This window comes from Calypte anna, chromosome 3, assembly GCF_003957555.1.
Source record: "Calypte anna isolate BGI_N300 chromosome 3, bCalAnn1_v1.p, whole genome shotgun sequence".
Taxonomy (NCBI): domain Eukaryota; kingdom Metazoa; phylum Chordata; class Aves; order Apodiformes; family Trochilidae; genus Calypte; species Calypte anna.
In genome coordinates, this window is record NC_044246.1 from 113,613,906 (window position 1) to 113,632,451 (window position 18,546).

General features: G+C 42.8%; 1 protein-coding gene across 4 annotated transcripts in view; it reads left to right on the plus strand.

Annotated features, from left to right (window-relative positions):
* Positions 1–18,546, plus strand: part of KIF13B (kinesin family member 13B) — a 145,266-nt gene that overhangs the window by 49,929 nt on the left and 76,791 nt on the right. For 2 of the 4 annotated variants that reach the window (XM_030446827.1, XM_030446829.1), the window contains exons 3-8: positions 10,934–10,949; positions 14,247–14,307; positions 15,561–15,653; positions 16,290–16,470; positions 16,873–16,960; positions 18,363–18,497. In XM_030446827.1, coding sequence (XP_030302687.1) covers positions 10,934–10,949; positions 14,247–14,307; positions 15,561–15,653; positions 16,290–16,470; positions 16,873–16,960; positions 18,363–18,497 — 574 coding nt within the window. The remainder of the gene's footprint in view (positions 1–10,933; positions 10,950–14,246; positions 14,308–15,560; positions 15,654–16,289; positions 16,471–16,872; positions 16,961–18,362; positions 18,498–18,546) is intronic. The other 2 variants (XM_030446828.1, XM_030446830.1) reach the window with 1 other exon arrangement.

Consider the following 18,546-nt stretch of genomic DNA (forward strand, 5'->3'; position numbering starts at 1 on the left):
TGAGTCCATGGTCCAGACATCTCCTCAAATAAACACCCCCCTTTCCAAAGAGTGGAGGATGTTCTCCTTCACTTGAAGCCAAAGCCATTTCATGGAACCAGAAAACAAGGCAAAGGAGGTTGGTTGACTTTTTAGACCATCAGATTGGAAGGTGTCTCCTCAGTCGCAGTCTCTGTGATTAGCTAAACAAAACCCAGGGACAATTATGAACTAAATGGCTGAAGTTCTCTGAGGATGTGGTCTTAAGAGTAGAAAATAAATTAGAGAAGGAATTATAATCCTTGTTCATGGCTGATGTAATTCAGTGGAAGGAGAGTAGACAGAATTAGCAATGAAGAGGCAGCTCTCCTACATGTTCTGTTTAGAGGCACTTAGTGCATATTTAAAGGAAATAGAAAACATTAAAGTATTTTTTGAATGCTCTCAAGAAATCATTTATTTTCCTAGGCTGAAGAGTCCTTACAATAATTTCTATGACTTGGGGTGATTGCCCACTTAATATGAGGGTTGTGGCCTTCTCTGGAGGCTTGGAGCCTCCAGGCCTGCAGATGCTTCCATGCTCCTGTGTAAGGCTCTTGCTCTTTATCCTGAGATTGTCTTTTTTTTTTTTTTTTCTCCTCCTTGTTTGAAGTGGATTCTTTTTTTGGTCAAATATTCTATGCACTTTTTTGTGTATAGGTTCCTGTCTGTATCCACAAGTCTGTGGATAAGTCTGTTGTTCAATATCTTCATCAACGACTTGGATGAGGGTATAGAATGTACCCTCAGCAAGTTTGCTGATGACACTAAGCTGGGAGGAGTGGCTGACACACCAGAGGGCTGTGCTGCCATTCAGAGAGACTTAGACAGGCTGGAGAGTTGGGCAGGGAGAAACATGATGAAATTCAACAAGGGGAAGTGTAGAGTTTTGCATTTGGGGAAGAACAACACGATGTCCCAGTATAGGTTGGGGGCTGACCTGCTGGAGAGCAGTGTAGGTGAAAGAGACCTGGGGGTCCTGGTTGACAAGAGGATGACCATGAGCCAGCAATGTGCCCTTGTGGCCAAGAAGGCCAATGGCATCCTGGGGTGCATTAGAAAGGGTGTGGTTAGTAGGTCAAGAGAGGTTCTCCTCCCCCTCTATTCTGCATTGGTGAGGCCGCACCTGGAGTATTGTGTCCAGTTCTGGGCCCCTCAGTTCAAGAAGGACAGGGAAGTGCTTGAAAGAGTCCAGCGCAGAGCTACTAAGATGATTAAGGGAGTGGAACATCTCCCTTATGAGGAAAGGCTGAGGGAGCTGGGTCTCTTTAGTTTGGAGAAAAGGAGACTGAGGGGTGACCTCATCAATGTTTTCAAATATGTAAGGGGTGAGTGTCAGGGAGATGGAGTTAGGCTTTTCTCAGTGGTGACCAGTGATAGGACAAGGGGTAATGGGTGTAAATTGGAGCACAGGAGGTTCAAGTTGAATATCCGGAAAAATTTTTTTCCTGTAAGGGTGACAGAGCCCTGGAACAGGCTGCCCAGGGGGGTCGTGGAGTCTCCTTCACTGGAGACATTCAAAACCCGCCTGGACACGTTCCTATGTGATGTACTCTAGGTGGCCCTGCTCTGGAAGGGGGGGTTGGACTAGATGATCTTTCGAGGTCCCTTCCAACCCCTAGGATTCTATGATTCTGTGATTCCAAAGGGACTCTGGATGTGTTGCCAAGGAAGAAATAGAAACTCAAACTGGTTTGAGGTAGAGGCTCTGATGTGTCTGTGAATTGGATGATACAGCTGGCAGGGAGGAAATATTGGCCTTGAAATAGTTCTTAAAATGCCTTTTCATGGATTAAAAAATTTGGTCCTCATTCCTAGGTGCTCCTGAAGTGCTCCTCTCTCCCCTCACCCCCCTTCCCAGCCTTTCTTTCCTATTTCTAGCTGGTAGTAAACTTCCCTTAGCAATTTCTGTGGATGTCAGCATGGTTTTCTGCCTCCAGGGAGGGAGCACTGAGAGTTCTCAAATCCCACACAAGGGAAATGAGCAGGGAGGGGGCCTGGGGAAGTTGTCTGGTGGAGGAGGTGCTGGCTTCAGTTTGGCTTCTTCCCAACTTTTCCCCTTTTGCTGAGTCTGGAAGAAAAAACATCTTGCAACAAGGAGCTGCAGTGAGTTTTCTCCCTGTTGGAGTGAGAAGGACAAGACACATCTTTCAGAAATACTGCTCCAGCTAACTGTAAACAGATGCAGGAAAAGGTAGTTTGAAAGATTTTATGTCATTTTTTTTCCCCCAAGAGACCTGGGGACAGGTCCTCTGCCTTGGTATCTCTGCCAGAAGTGCACACATAAACTCACAGACTGAGGTAAAAAATACTTTTTTAGGCAGAAAGCTGTAAAAGTGGCTATTTGGGAAAAAAAAAAAAAAGAACAAACATTAAATTAAAAAAAAGGGGGGGAATAAAATAATTTATATTAAATTTCTGGTGAAAATTCTTTTTCTGCTCTAAAAATTCTCTTGTTTGATGAATGTGCTGGGTATATGTAATCTCAGAGAGGTGAATAAAGTTGCTGGTAAAGAATTCCATCCTTCTTAAACATCTTCTTGAGCTCTCCTAAATCCCACCTGCCACCCAAGCAATGATGTAGGAAAACCCTACATTTAAAAATAAGCATTTATAACCTTGAAGTGAAGAGGTTGGTGGTAAAGAGGTCTAAACACAGGTGTTCTTTCACTGCAGGTTGCCTTTGTGTTAGACACAACAAATTGCTCACCAAAAAAGCAGAAAAGCTAAAAAAAAAATAAAATAATTGAGAATGGAAACTGTTCTGAACCTGGGGCTGCAGAAACTGCAGATTAATTCTGTATATTGGCAAGAATTTAGGGATAGCAGTGTGAACAAACCCTTGAACTGGGAGTCTTGGATCCTCTGGGAAATAGGGAGCTCATGGCTGGGAGGCAGGGAAGTTCATTTAATTGGGAAATAAAATGCTTTTTGAAAAGCAGAAATCCCCCCAAAAGAACCCTCAGTCCTGAGTAGAAGAGCTCTGTACATCTATGTTTACAGGCAATGGTTTAGGAAGAAGAAAATATCAGCTATTTGGTTCAAGTGTCACAGCCATAAAGGGGTTTTGGGGTTTTTTTGAGAGAAGGAAAATAAAAAATCTGGAATCAGGTGTTTGGGGGAAGCTCTGATAATAATCCTGCAGAATTCCAAGGTGTCAGACTGATGTGTTGAGCTTGTTTCACCCTTCATACAGCAACCCAGACCTGCTCTGAGAAGTGTTTTGGGTTGGTTTGAGTTTTCTGATTATAAATATGATGAAGTAATCCTAATGGCAGAGACTTTCTCATCCAAGTGCTGTTTGTCCAGACTCTGCTATGCCACTAGAACAGCCTGATCCCCTCTTTCTGTAAAATATTCTTACTGCAAGCATCTGGTACAGGAGGGAATTGTGCTCACAGCAGGGTTTGCTGTGCAAATATCCCATTAGTTTTCTCCCAGATGGAGAGATTTTCCCCCAGCATGTTTTCCAGTGGTTTGGTAGCCTGCAGTATGGCTCTGGGTTTATCCTATGGATTGTGGGGGCATTTTAATGCCTGCTTGCAGTCTAAACCCTTTGCTTCCCACTGTGTGCCAGTGGATCATTCTGGGATGAATCCTAAAGTGGCTTTTTAGCCCCTTCCTAAATCTTACAGTGGCTGAGAACACTCAGCCTGGGGGTGCCTGCACTGATGCTGTAGAACATGATGATTTTACAGCTTTTTCTCCATCTCTACAGAGATCTGACCACGGATTCTGTGCTCTCTGAATCTCTGGGAGCTCATCACATCCTCCTGGGATAACTGGAGATGCCCTTTGACTAAAGCAAGCTGGGCAGTTGTGCCAGAGCCAAATTCCAGGGCTAGGACCATCCTGGAGATCCATCAGTGGAGTTAAGAGGCTGCTAAAGAATAAAAAAGTGGGTTTTTTTTCCTCCCACCCATGGATAGAAGATGGTAGCTACATCAGGCTCTATTAAAAACCATTGAAATTCACAACAGGAATTGGAAGGTTGGGCACTGGCCCTTCCCCAGACATTCTCTGGAGCACAATAGCATCCCAACATCCAAGTGTTGACAAACAAAAGGATAAAGTTGTAATCCCCTCCTCATAACAGGAGCTTTATGGGATGCATTCAGCACTTGAGTATGATCAGGACTAAGCAGATTATTGGACTCAGGTTAACAATACAAAAAAATTTAGCTCCAGCAAGAAAACACCCCCAAACCCACAAAGCTGCTGTCCTGCCCTACTTCTTGGTTTTTGGTGTTTTTTTTTTTTTTTTTTTTTTTCTTCTTTTTTCTTTTTTTTTGGTTTGTTTGTTTGGAATGACCTGGCAAAAATTAGTTTTTTCAGTAGAAACTAAGTAACCACCAACTATGCCTGGAATGCCTTGGAGCAGTGGAGGAATTTTCCAAGGAACAGTGATCCCTTTTGTTCCTTTTAGCTACACAAGTTTGGGCTTTGGGCTGTGTATGCTCTTTCACATTTTCTTTGGCATATTTGGGGACTTTTTTTTTTTTCAAAAGAGACTGTTTGCAAAAAAAAAAAATATCTTTTGCTCAAATAAGGCAGCATGGTTTTCACCCAAAATGCTCAGTATTGTTATGGAGGTAAAATTGAGGCCTTGTAAGCATTAATTGGAGGTTATCACCCAGAAATCAGAGTCTGGTAGGGCTCAGAATTTTATTACCCCTTGGTCTGCTTGTAAAAATGGGGAAATAATGTTTATAAACCCCTAAAGCCAGCACCTTTGAGCATGTTATCTTCTGAAATATTCAGAGGAAATGGATTTCTAGGTATCAGGATAAAAGAAACTTGAAGTGATCAAACCTGATTTAGTTGACATTTCCTCTCATTGTATTCCTCTCATTGTTGAAAGCTGAATTTATCTGGTTTGTGGAAAGAGAGGAAACAGGTTCTCAGTGATTCTATTTCTTATCAGTTGTCATATTGATGTCTTTTGATTATGTCTGTGCTGGTAAAATAAATTAATTCTCTAAATTCCATCCACCATTGCAACCCAGCCAATTCTGTGATTCTATGATTGGTTGACTTAGGCCAGAAAAGAAATTCTGCAGTTGAAATTTAACAAGAAAACTGAATATTGTGGTGTCTTTTCTGACTAACTGCTGGCTCTTCCAAAAGCCTTATTCTGAAACTGTTATTCATACAGAAAAAAAAAAAAAAAAAAGAAAAAAGCAATTAAACAGTCTGAACTGTTTAACAGTTAAACAGTCTACTGCTTTAGAAAGATAAGTGGGCTTCCTAACTTCAAAAGTTCCAAGATGTTCCTGATTTTTTTTTTACTTATGTGCCTGCATCCTTATCTGGTGTGCCTGAAGATGTCTGCCTGGAGTCTCTCTGCTGTTAGAGCTCTTTGGTAATTCCTGCAAACCTTATCAGCTTCTCTACTCCAGGACAGTGGAGAATGTATTTGCTTCTTCACCATGGAAGTTAAACTTGAAAATCATAAGCCCTGCTCTTCCAAAGACAGCAAAGGTTTGGTAAATCCTGCAGATTTAATTCACAGATCCTTGGGGTGTGTGGTCCAGCTGTGCCCAGGGTTTAACCTCCAGGATATAACAAGGGGTCAGACTCAAAAGTCTTGTTTGAAGGATGAGTTTTCTTGGAAAACCCTTCAGTCCATGAAAGCAGATACCTTTGAGCACACTGGTCTTCAAATGATGCCTACATTTAGAGTAATAGGATCATGGAATGGTTTGGGTTGGAAGGGACCTTAAAGCTCATCCAGTTCCCACCCCCCCTGCCATGGTCGAGCAAACCAGAGCAACCAGCTGGTGGAAATCAGTTTGAGAAATCTTTGTTTTGTTAAACAGCACCTTTCTGTTTGGATCATTTTCTCTCTGTTTTGTTTGTTGGCTTTTTTCATACAATCCCAGCCTGGTTTGGGTTGGAAGGAACCTTAAAGCTCATCCAGTTCCAACCCCCTGCATGGGCAGGGACACCTCCCCCAGCCCAGGGTGCTCCAAGCCCCATCCAACCTGGGCTGAGACACTGCCAGGGATGGGGCAGCCACAGCTTCCTTGGGAAACCTGTTCCATCATCTCCCCACCCTCAAATCAAAGAATTTCTTCCTCATCTCCAACCTCACTCTCCCCTCTTCCAGTTTTAACCCATTTCCCTTGTCCTCTCCCTACCCCCCCATGTCCAAAGCCCTCCCCCAGCTTTCTTGTAGATCCTTCAGATATTGGAAGGTTGCTCTGAGCTCACCTGGGAGCCTCCTCTTCTCCAGGCTGATCCATTCCATCTGAGCAGAGCAGTTGGTTGTGCTTGAATGTAGAATTTAATTATTGGAGATGCTGTTCTTTTCTTTTTAAAATAACACCAGCAATGGGGCTATTGATATATATATATATATATCAATATATATATTGATGGGAATGGCTCTGCTTTTCTTTGGTGTTGGAATTGTGCAGGAAATCTGTGAAACCACTGGCATTCCTATATGAAAGCAAATGCTCCTTAGTCAACAAGCTTATAGCATGTTAGAGTTAGTTTTAAAAGAAGTGATTACTTGGGGCTGCTTCTCTTCATTCACTCTGGAAACAGCAAAAAAATTCCCTTGGCTGCAACAAATAAAAGCACAGTAATTGTAAGCAATAGTTGGAGTATTCTCTTTCTCCTTTTTTAATACTAGAATGCCTAGGTACATAGGATGTGCCCTGCTTCTGGTCAACATTGAGATGGAAAAATAAAAAAGAGGAGTTGGGAAGTCATTGTCAGTCTGGATTCAGGTGAAAATAGGAGCTGGAAACATCTTAGTGACATCCTTTGGTAGCTACAAGAGATGTTTTCCTTTCCTGTCCTGGATTTTTCAGCTGCATTTGAGATAAATGTGAGCTATCAGCTGTCAGCTGAGGAGTGAGAGATACAAGTCCTACTTGCACCTTGTAAATGGCAGCATCCTTGGGGAAAAAACAGCTGGATAACCTCTGGATGGGTGCCTTAAGAGTCATGCAATGATCATTTTGCTGTGGGTTCCTTTTATGGTTCCAACAGAGTTGTGGGGTGAGCAGTTTGCAGGTGACAGCCCTGTAGGAGATCTTTTCCTCTGGTGGTTTTAGAGGTTTAGAACTACTCGTGGTTTGTTATTATTCATGGTTATGACAAGTTCTCAGTACAAGTTCTCAGTCTCTGGGCTTTTTTGGTTTGGTTTTTTTTTTATTGTTTTGTGTGTTTGTTTTTTTGTGGGGTTTTTTTTGTTTGTTTTGTTTTGCTTTGTTTTGTTTGTTTGTTTGGGTTTTTTCTTTTGCTAATACCAGGCTTAACCAGAGGAACTGTTCCCTGCATACATTGCTGTCATCCATGTTGTGTTGCAGGAGATGCCCCCCCCTGCCCTACAGGGGATGCTCCTGCTTGGTATTGACCTTTACATCATTTACCATTTACCTCCAGTTCAGCTGGGATGAACTGGAGCACCTCGCAGCCCTTCCAGTGTGTGCCTGTAGCTACACAGGCTGCTGTGGGTGCTGGGTCCTTGTTTCTATTCTTTTCCTATGGGATTTTAAATCTTTCTCTGGGATTCTGGGCTCAGCTGCACCGTTGATGGGTGGGTGAGCAGAGAGTGCAGTGCTGTGTGATATCAGTGCTCACCCTTCAGCCTTTCCTCAGGGAATACATTTCTCTGACTTTTCCTGTGCTGCAGCAGCAGAGCAAACCAGCAGGATGCTGGGCTGCATCAACAAGGGCATCACCAGCAGAGACCAAAAAGTCATCATCCTGCTCTGCTCAGCACTTGTCAGGCTGCACCTGGAGTATTGGGTTCAGTTCTGGTACAAAAAGGATGGGGACAGGCTGGAGAGGGTCCAGAGAAGAGCTATGAGGATGATCAGAGAATGGAGCATCTTCCATATGAGGAGAGGCTGAGAAAACTGGGATTGTTCAGCCCTGAGAAGAGAAGGCTTAGGGGAGATCTTATGGCCATGTTTCAGCACTTAAAGGAGGGGACAGAGAGAAGATGGAGACTCCCTATGGACAAGGAGTCCCATGGACAAGCCAAGGGGCAATGGGCACAAGTTGCTCCTGGGGAGTTTCCCATTGGACACAAGAGGAAAATTGTTCACTCTGAGGACAGCCAGAGATTGGAATGGTCTCCCAGAAGTGGTGGATTCCCCCACTTTGGGAAGTTTGAAGTCTCAGCTCTGTGGGATGCTGGGACATCTCAGATAAGCAATAATATCAGAAGGGTTGGAGCAGGTGAGCCCTGAGGTCCCTTCCAACCTGAGATTCTGGGATTCTCTTGGTCCAAATTAGGCAGAATGAGCTCCAGCTCTAGGAAGATGAGCTGTGTCCCAAGGGTTGGGTTTCTTAGATGTAGGGCTTCTGTTTGCTCAGGTTTGGATTAAGAGAGGCTGAGACACAAAGGTTTGTGTGTTTGTGCAGTTCTTCAGAAAATGAGATACTTAATTGAAGACTTCTAGTCTGAACTAAGCTTGATGATTTCCATAGGCTGGAATAATCCATCCTCTTAAATTGTATTTGTGAGCTGAGATTATATCCTTATGGCTGCTTTAATCCAAATACTCAGTAATAGGTCCTGTATTTAGGGCTGGAAAGATCAGCTGTGTTGTGGCAGTAAATGGAACTGGGCTAGGGAATATGAGCATAGCAGCTCATGGGATTAAGAGCAGCATCACATCTCAGGGTGGCAAACTCAAACTCAGAATCCAGGCTTGCTGCTCTGTATTTTACAGTGAGGATATCTAGGAATAAGCATCCCCTGTGAGCAGGAGGCTAAAAGCCACACAGCAGTTTCCAGTGAAATCCTTCAGCAAACTGCTCCACCAGCATCTCAGGGAGCTGAGAAAATGCTCTTGCATCTCTAGGAGTGACCAAGAGAGGCTTTCTGCTGCCTTCTGTGTCTGGCTCAAGTCATAGAATCATAGAATGGGCTGGGTTGGAAGGGACCTCAGAGCTCATCAAGTCCAACCCTTGATCCACTCCCCCCATGGTTCCCAGCCCATGGCACTCAGTGCCACATCCAGGCTCTTTGGAAAGATCTCCAGACACGGAGAATCCACTACTTCCCTGGGCAGCCCATTCCAATGCCTGATCACCCTCTCCAGAAAGAAATTCTTTCTCATCTCCAACCTAAACCTCCCCTGGCACAACTTGAGACCCTGCCCTCTTGTCTTGCTGAGAGTTGCCTGGGAAAAGAGCCCAACCCCCCCCTGGCTCCAACCTCCTTTCAGGGACTTGGAGAGAGTGATGAGGTCTCCCCTGAGCCTCCTCTTCTCCAGCCTCAACACCCCCAGCTCCCTCAGCCCTTCCTCACAGCAGTTCTGCTGGATCCCTTCACAGCCTCCTTGCTCTTCTCTGGACCTGCTCCAGGACCTCAATCTCCTGCCTGAACTTCCTGAGGGGCCCAGAACTGGACACAGGACTCAAGCTGTGGCCTCCCCAGGGCTGAGCACAGGGGCAGAATCCCTTCCCTGGCCCTGCTGGCCACGCTGTTCCTGACACAGCCCAGGATGCCATTGGCCTTCTTGGCCACCTGGGCACACTGCTGGCTCCTGTTCAGCTTCCTGGCAATCCAGACTCCCAGGTCCCTTTCTGCCACTCTGTGCCCAGCCTGGAGCTCCCCATGGGGTTGTTGTGGCCAAAGTGCAGGACCCGGCACTTGGCCGTGTTGAACCTCATCCCGTTGGATAAGACCCAGGGGAGATTCTCCCAGTATGCCTCCATATCTACCACTTACCCAGGAGCAACAGAGGCATCCCAGAGCCTGCTGTGAGGACTTGGAGAGAGCTTTTATCCAAACCCAGGGGGAAAAGTGGTCCCATTGCTATGGGTTATTGAATGACTCTGCCACATGGGGTCACCTGGACTTAAATCATGATCAGTGTAGTGGGTGGGAGTGGCTGCTGCTATCTCAAGTCATGTTCCTGTTATGTCAGATGTGCATATAGGACCCAAGCCTGAGTAAAAAGAGATGATGGACTTGCTTCATAAATGCTTATTTTTGAGACATAAGGCTGAGAAATCCCTATTTTTAAACTTGCTTCTCAACCCCTGTGAGCAGCAAGAACTCTGGAGAGTGATTTTATATGGCTCCCATGTCTTTCTCCTTCTCTGTTCAAAAGAAATCAGTGATGCTTGACACAAGACTTTACTTGTTAGTGATGTCAAGAGCTCCCTAATCTCATTTGGAAGGTCCAGGACAAGGAGAGTATCAGTTTTTCCTTGTTATGTGCTTGTCTCTGTGGATGCTGCTTAAACCTCCTGTCAGGGCATTGATTGATGCTGTGCTGTTATTTGAAAGGTCACACCAGGAATTTTGTGCTGCTTGTTGAAAAAAAAAAAATAAATCACAAACTACCCACAGGAAAATAAAAAACAGCCCAAGAAAACTGTTAAATTATATACAGAACAGATTAAAGGAATTGCTGTTCTCTTTCTTTTGGGGAAACAAATGTTTCCTCTGCTGTCCCAGCAACCATGAGAGGATTGAGTTGGGCAAGTCTGAAATTTCCTCTTGAATAACTTTCCTGAAGTTCCTTTTCAAGTGGCTCGGGGAACTTTTATGTTGCTAGTGGACTTTGTTTTTAAGAGACAGGGACACCCACAAAACCACAGAGAGCTATCACATAAAAAAAATCCAAAAAGACTGGGAAAGAATGAGGAGGAGAAGAGAATCAGTGGCTTTGAAGTTAAAATCCACTTGTTCAGAGCATCCTCTCCAATCTTACTCTTGAAAAGAGCTAAGCATTGATTTATAAAATTACCCCAGATCTGTAAACAAGGAGAGAACTGATGTTTTCAATGGAGTGCCAATGATGAGGCAGTAATGACAGAGTAATTAAGCTAAAATCACTAACAGTCTTTGTTTTTCTTTTGTCTTTTTTTTTTTTTTTTTTCTTACCCCAACCCTGTACCACCACATCCTTGCTGCTCGTGATGCTTTGGGGAACATTAGGACCCAGCCAAAGGTAAGGGTAAATTAAAGGGGGTGATTTAAGGGGGGGAGGGAATTGTCATCCCACTTGGTAAGCCTTGAGTTAGTCAGATATTAAAAGCATTTCACAAAAGCCTTCAGTAGTTGATCAGCTGTTGAGGAAGAAACTCAAAGCATCTCCTTGCTGCAGAAGAGCTCTGTGCAGCCTGTGCCAAAAAATGACTCAGAGGAACAAATGAGAACATCAGAACATCCACAGTCAGCAGTACAAACTGGGAAGGGAAGGCTACTTGTTATTTGTGGGATTTTAAAAGCATTTTCTGGGGTTTGTGTTCAAGCAAGCTCGTTTTGTTGTTAGGGCTTATGGTCCCCTGGTGCTGTGTTGGGTTTGAGCTTTATTGAGGTGGTTGTAGAGCCAACAAGGTTTTAGTAAATGCTCTGAAGGTGTGGGACATTTTAATATGCTTAATTATAATGTTAAGGAACAAAAAAAGCTGTAATTTTAAATAAATAAACTTGTTTCCTCGGTGAGATGGAAGATAACCAGTTTATCTTTTGAGTGGAACATTAATGTAGTATAGAAAAAAACCCCACCACAGTGTATTTTTGAAGATAAGTATTTAAATTGCAAGCCTTTTACTCCACTAATCATCTTGCTAAATGTAGGTAGCATGTTTGGGTGTCCTGGTAGTATGAATTTTCATAGAATCATAGAATCACAGAATTAGCCGGGTTGGAAGGGACCTCAGAGATCATCTAGTCCAACCCTTGACCCACCGGAGCAGTTGCTAGACCATGGCACTGAGTGCCACATCCAGTCTTTTTTTAAATGTCTCCAGGGACGGAGAATCTACCACCTCACCGGGCAGTCCATTCCATAGCCTAATCACCCTCTCCGTGAAGAAATTCTTTCTAATATCTAACCTAAACCTCCCCTGGCACAACTTAAGACTGTGTCCTCTTGTCTTGTTGAAGGTCGTCTGTGAAAAGAGTCCAGTTCCCACCTCGCTACAGCCTCCTTTCAGGTAGTTGTAGACAGCAATGAGGTCTCCCCTGAGCCTCCTCTTCTTCAGGCTGAACAGCCCCAGCTCCCTCAGCCTCTCCTCATAGGGCCTGTGCTCGAGTCCCTTCACCAGCCTGGTTGCCCTCCTTTGGACCTGTTCCAGGACCTCTACATCCTTCTTAAACTGAGGGGCCCAGAACTGGACACAGTACTCGAGGTGTGGCCTCACCAGTGCTGAGTACAGGGGCAGAATCACCTCCCTGGACCTGCTGGTGACGCTGTTTCTGATACAGCCCAGGATGCCATTGGCCTTCTTGGCCACCTGGGCACACTGCTGCCTCCTGTTCAGTTTCTTGTCGATGCAGACTCCCAGGTCCCTTTCTGCCTGGCTGCTCTCCAGCCACTCTGTCCCCAGCCTGTAGCGCTGCATGGGGTTGTTGTGGCCAAAGTGCAGGACCCGGCACTTTCAGCTCCTGCATAATTTTTGTAGTTATTTGGATTGATATAAATACTCTAGGAAGATTTCTTGCACTGCTCTAGGAGTCCTTTGGTGTTTTTTTTCAGGTTCCATGATACAGTCTATTAGGAAGTGCTAGAACTGAGGTGATTCACAACAAATTCCTTTCTTTTTTAGGGTTTTCTCATTATTAGCATAGATGAAACAGACTTTGTGCCTACAGTCTGTACTAGTTAAAAAATGATGAGTTGGTTACCTCTTCAGACCCTTCAGTTCAGGGTTAGTGCCTTTAGCATACAGACAAGAGATCTCCCTAAAACAGAGCCTGGAAATGTCTTAACAGATAAAAAAAAGAAAGGAAATTTTCAGAAATTATGGAACAAGGGTTCAGAAGGTGGATGGGAGATGCTGACATGATTTGCTTGCTCTGCCAGCATGGTCTGAGGTCATGCAAACCTCAAACATTACATCAGTAGCAATACAGAGCATGTAAAGGGGAAAGAGCAACCTCTGATGAGCTTAGGGGAGAAAAAAAGAAAACTGAAAAGAATTATACTTCCTTTTTCATACAATCATCATGGTTGGAAATGATCTTTAAGATCATCAAGTCCAACCATCAGTCCTACACCACCATAACCACTAAATCATCTCCCAAAGCCCCACATCTCCCCATTTTTTGAACACCCCCAGGGATGGTGACTCCACCACCTCCTTGGGCAACCTCTTCCAATGCTTCACATCTCCTTCAGGGAAAAAATTTTTCCTGATACCAAACTGAACCTCCCCTGGGGCAACTTGAACCCCTTTCCTCTTATCATAGAATCATGGGATGTGCTGAGTTGGAAGGGACCCATCAAGACCATCAAGTCCAACTCCTGTCCCTGAATATTCCTGTCCTGTCCCTGCTCACTGGGAAGAGACCAACATCCCCCTCCCCACAGCCTCATTTCAGGAATTGTAAAGGGCAATAAGGTTCCCCCTCAACCTCCTCTTCTCCAGGCTGAACAAGCCCAACTCCATCAGCCTCTATTTTCTTGCATCCTACAGAGTGAACTTTTGCTGTGTGAATGTAGGTCAGATATTACCCTGAATGTTGTTTTTTTTTTCCTTACATATCCAGGGGGTTGTTTCTGCAAGTGCCTGAGCTCCCAAAATACAAAATCTGTTTTATTGAGAGAGCAGTTTTCATGATGAAAAGTGCTTGTGGACCTTCAAATGGACTTGCCACAAAACGGAAGCTTTTTTGTAATATTAAAAATGAAAAAAAAATATTTTCATAATATTAAATATTATAATTCTGCTCTTCTCATAATAAAATTTATGTGCTCTATTTTGGTCTTTACAATTATTAGACTTTGGTGGTGGCTGCTTCTGTTTGTCAGCCAATATAAATTTAAATTCCTCTTGTAGGGAAAGAAGTTCCTACCCTATGGCACGTTTTTAATTTATGCAGCCAAGAGACCTGGGGAGGCAGAAACAGCCAGGGGACATCTGTCAGTCTGCAAAATAGCAAGTTTGGTGTAAAATGAATTGCAAAAGATGGGTTTAAAGAAGATAAGGAGAGCTCCTTGCCATTCACTTCCTTATCACAAGGAGAGCTTTTGGAGAGCATGGAATAGGATTCCCTCAGTAGAAAGGAAGAAATTAAAAAAAAAAGGAACAACAAAAAGCAAGGAAAGGGCTTGAGTGTAAGAAGATGCAATGTTTTAGGCTTCAAACTCCCAGAAAATAATTCTGGGAGAGGGTGTTTTATGTTCAGAACAGCTCCAAGGAGCACGATGTCGGTCAACATAAGAGCACCATCCAGGTTTGGATGGACACGTTTGGCTTGGCAGCTTTGATGAGATGTCCTCCTGCTTATTTCCCTCCAGGTGTTTGCTTATGATCACTGCTTTTGGTCTATGGATGAATCTGTCAAAGAAAAATATGCAGGTAATGTTGACTGGAGCTTTGTGCTCCTTGTCTCCCAAGTGCCAAGGATGCAATTCAAAGGTGGTGGGTGCTGGAGGGCACAGAGCATATGGCACGAGGTGTTTTCCCTTGTTTGTCAAAAGAAAAGGAAAATCCTCAGTCATTTCTGTTTCTTTTCTCTGCAGATGATGATAGCAGTGACATTGCTCCCCTTTTGCAGAGGATGAAATGGAGAAATCCATCACAATAAGGGGTTACTCCTATTTACATCCCTGTTTAAATGACTTCTCCAGGTCCAGCATTTTAAAAGCAGCAAATCCAGTTCTTTTCAGGATTTCAGGAACATTGCTAAGTGCAATTTCATCTTTCCCAGTGCTGCTGGGAGCTTGGCATCATATTAGATCTTAATAATCAAGTATTTTAAAAGCTTAACTGAATGTAGGGATTTGTGAGATCATATAGTCTGGTCAGAATGTCAAATGTATTTAATTAAGGTTTTATATGTGTTATTATGACACATTTTGCAAATTAATTATGGTAAAATATGAAATAGATTTGGGCTTGCCACTCCTGTGATCTATTAGCTGCATCCTTGTTATCTTTTAAAATTGGGAATCAGTTGAACTTGCTTAGATTTGTGTTTTAAAAAATCACAAGAAAAGTAAAAGATGCCTCTGCTTCTGGGTTTTAATTTAATTTAATTTCCTGATTTTTTTTCCTGATCTCCTGAAATTACCTGATGGAAAGTAATTTGGTGAGGAATTTTAGCTGTATAAATTCCCCAAGAAGGTCAATTTCTTATTTCTCAAAGTAAAAGGAGGTGCTTCTGTCACTTGTGTTATGCTTCTGGCTACGCAGTAAAATTATCTGGTGCTCTTCTAATTGGTTTAGATGAAAATCAAGTGGCAGTTTTTAAGGTGTATGGGTTGGGTGTATGGGTTGGGTGTGTTTTGAAGTGGTGCCATTAAATTCTGTAGCTGGTAGTGGATTCCCTGCTGCTAAAACTTCTTGATGTGACCATTGGTAGGATGTGGTTTCTTGCACATGGATGAGAATCACAGCTTCTGGTTTTTACAGCAGTATAAATCCAGGGATTCTGCTGGCTGGTGGCTTTTGCTTTTATAAAAGGAGCAAAGAAACACTGGGTGTTTTTTGGGAAAAACCAGGAAAACACTTACTGCTTGTTTTCTCCTTAATTCTGGAAGGATCCAAATTAAGGGAAGGGAAAATCAGGTGCTTTGTTACAAGGCTAACTTGTGTGTTTTATTTCTTAGGTCAAGATGTTGTTTTTAAGTGCCTTGGAGAGAATATTCTGCAGAATGCCTTTGAAGGCTACAATGCTTGCATCTTTGCCTATGGACAAACTGGTAAGTCCCTTTTTTAAGCAAAAAAATCTTTAGATTTGACCCAAGAGGTGTTATGTTCCAGGTGTTTTCATGGCTGTTGTGACATTGTTTCAGGAGAAATGCCTTGCAGTGTAGATAAGAAGTGTTTTTTCTCTTCTGTAACATCAGATAGGAGATGAACAGGATGAGGAATAAGATTTTGACTGTTGCCTCTGGCTGCCCTTATTTCTCACACCTTAGATTCTGATCTTTGGAATGATTGTGGTTGTCCTTGAGTTCAGAGCATCACTCGTGTTTGCTGCCTCTGCAGTTGGAATCATCTTTAATCACCATTTTTAAATGCAGGATGTTTGTGCAACTGATTTTTCTCTTTGTGGCACATATGTATTAAGGGGTTGTCTGCTGTAGTATGACTCTATCTACCTGAAAAGTCTTCCCTGTCAGTTCAAACTAAATTTCTAGGTTTCCTTCTCCCTTAATTAAATAACTAAATAAATCATGGTTTGCTTACTTCAAAATAGAAAACTGCACAAATATCTTTCACTGAAAATGCAAGTTGTTGGGGTTTTTTTTAGCTCTTCTCTCTATTTCCTTTCACTCTTCCTCACATCAAGAATCTCAGTGGCATGAACACTAACCAGAGATCCATTCCCACAGGATCTGGAAAATCCTACACAATGATGGGTACTGCTGACCAGCCCGGATTAATCCCTCGACTTTGCAGTGGGCTCTTTGAAAGGGCCCAAAAAGAAGAAAATGAGGAGCAGAGTTTCAAAGTGGAAGTATCCTACATGGAGATCTACAATGAGAAAGTCAGAGATCTTCTTGACCCAAAGGGGTGAGGAATTTGAGTGTCAACAGCAGTGTAATTAATACCTTGGCAGAGACTCTTCCTCTCCAGTTTGCCTTGATGGGTCTCATCTAAGGCATTTGCATAGGATGGCTTTGGCTTCTTCCTGATCTTAGTATCCTTTCATTTTAAATCACAATAAATACCAAGTCTAAAAGCTTGGAGTAAGCTCACCCTAATCCTAGCTTGGATGAAGGGACAAAAAATACCTGTGTCACCATTTTGTGTGTAGACATAAGGCTTTTTGTTGGTGTTGGAGTCCTTGCTCTGTGCTTTCTTGTGGTATTTGTAAGACCATCATGTTGGAGATCTGTCAATGGGAAACTACTTGCTGTAAATGTTGTATTAAGCAATTCATCTGCTCATAAATTACTTTTTTTTTCCAACCAGAAGCCGCCAGTCATTAAAAGTTAGAGAACACAGTGTTTATGGTCCTTATGTAGATGGCCTATCCAAACTAGCTGTTGCTAGCTACAAGGTAAGGATCAATGTTATGAAAGGCTTGTTTTGACATCCTAAACACTGGGATACTGTCCCCTAAACAGGACAATATTATTATGCTGCTCCTGAATGCCATGGTATCAACGTGGATTTTAGAGCAAGACAGCTGTAGATTTGTTGGATGGGCTCATACAAAAAAATGTATCAAAAAATCATCTCAAATTCAGGGAGAATTCATCTGCATGCTGCACTGTTCACTAATTCTGAGAGAAATTCAACCATTTAATGAAACATCTTTCCTCTCCAAACTGTGATGTGTGTATGCTGTATCCATGAAAAAATGTCCTGTGATTAATCAGAGTTTAGCAGAGAAACCTCCACATTTTGTCCCTTTTTGGCTGTCATGCTGTTGCCTAGGAATTTCACCTACCTGTAGCACTCTGGAGTTATAAACTGTTGGCTGTTTGCAAGGCAAATACTTGAGAACATTGCATGAAACTTCCTTGCTGGGTAGGAAGTATTTCTATATGTATTCACAAAAATGCCCTAATTTTCAAGAAGCTTTAATGTGCTGTGGGAGAAATGTGGGATGGAATTCTGCCATTTTAAACAAAACATGATGAAACAGAGCAGTCCTTCCTCCTGCAGTCTCTTCAGGTGTTAATCTACCTCTTTTTGGGATGTGCAAAGCCACCTTCTTTGCTTTACCTTTCCATGTTGCCCAGCACTGTGTAATGCAGCATCCAGAGTCCAAGTGGTCTGTGGTGGTCTCTGTTTGGTTGTCTTTTGGGTTGTTTTTTTTTTTAGCATCATCCCTCTAGAGATGCTTAAATCAAACTTAAGTTTTAATAAAGCCAAGGCTTTAAAGTTTAATTACTTCACAGGTTTGCTGTAATACACTTAAGCAGGAGAGCTGTGTGTTTCTCAAGTGTCACAACCTAACATATTAGAGAGTTTGATAAGTTTTATGTGTCAGAGGAATGTAGTGACCTGTTCAGCGTGGTTCTGGTTTATAAAACTTGAGTTTTAAGTCAGCATTAAAGATTCCAAGAACATTTCAAATGTATCAAATACATATTTGACAACTGAGGCTAAAATGTTGAAGTGTTCAAATACGAATTGCTGTTTCCTTACTTTTTTCCCCTTTGCTTTTTGGTTGTTGTTTTTTGGGTGTTGTCCATTACTTTTGTTGATCATTTAATGTCTAGGTTGACATAATGGGTGAATCTGCATGTCACAAGATTGTGTAACTCCTTTAAGTGGAGGTGATGGTATTTTCTTTCTCACATTTTATGAATTAACAGTGGAAAATGTAGTGGGAGAACACTTGCTCTATTTTAGTAAAATGAGATTGTTTGGGTAGATAAATTAAAAAAAAACAAACAAAAACCCCACAGCATGAATGCAGATGTGCTGATGGCTGTGAAAATTGTGTCTAGGACATTGAGTCCTTGATGTCTGAGGGCAACAAATCTCGAACAGTGGCTGCAACCAACATGAATGAAGAGAGCAGTCGGTCCCATGCAGTCTTCAAGATCATCCTCACCCACACCCTCTATGATGTACAGTCAGGGGTAAGTAAAACGAGCTCCAAAGCTTAATTCCAGACTGGTTTGGGTTGCA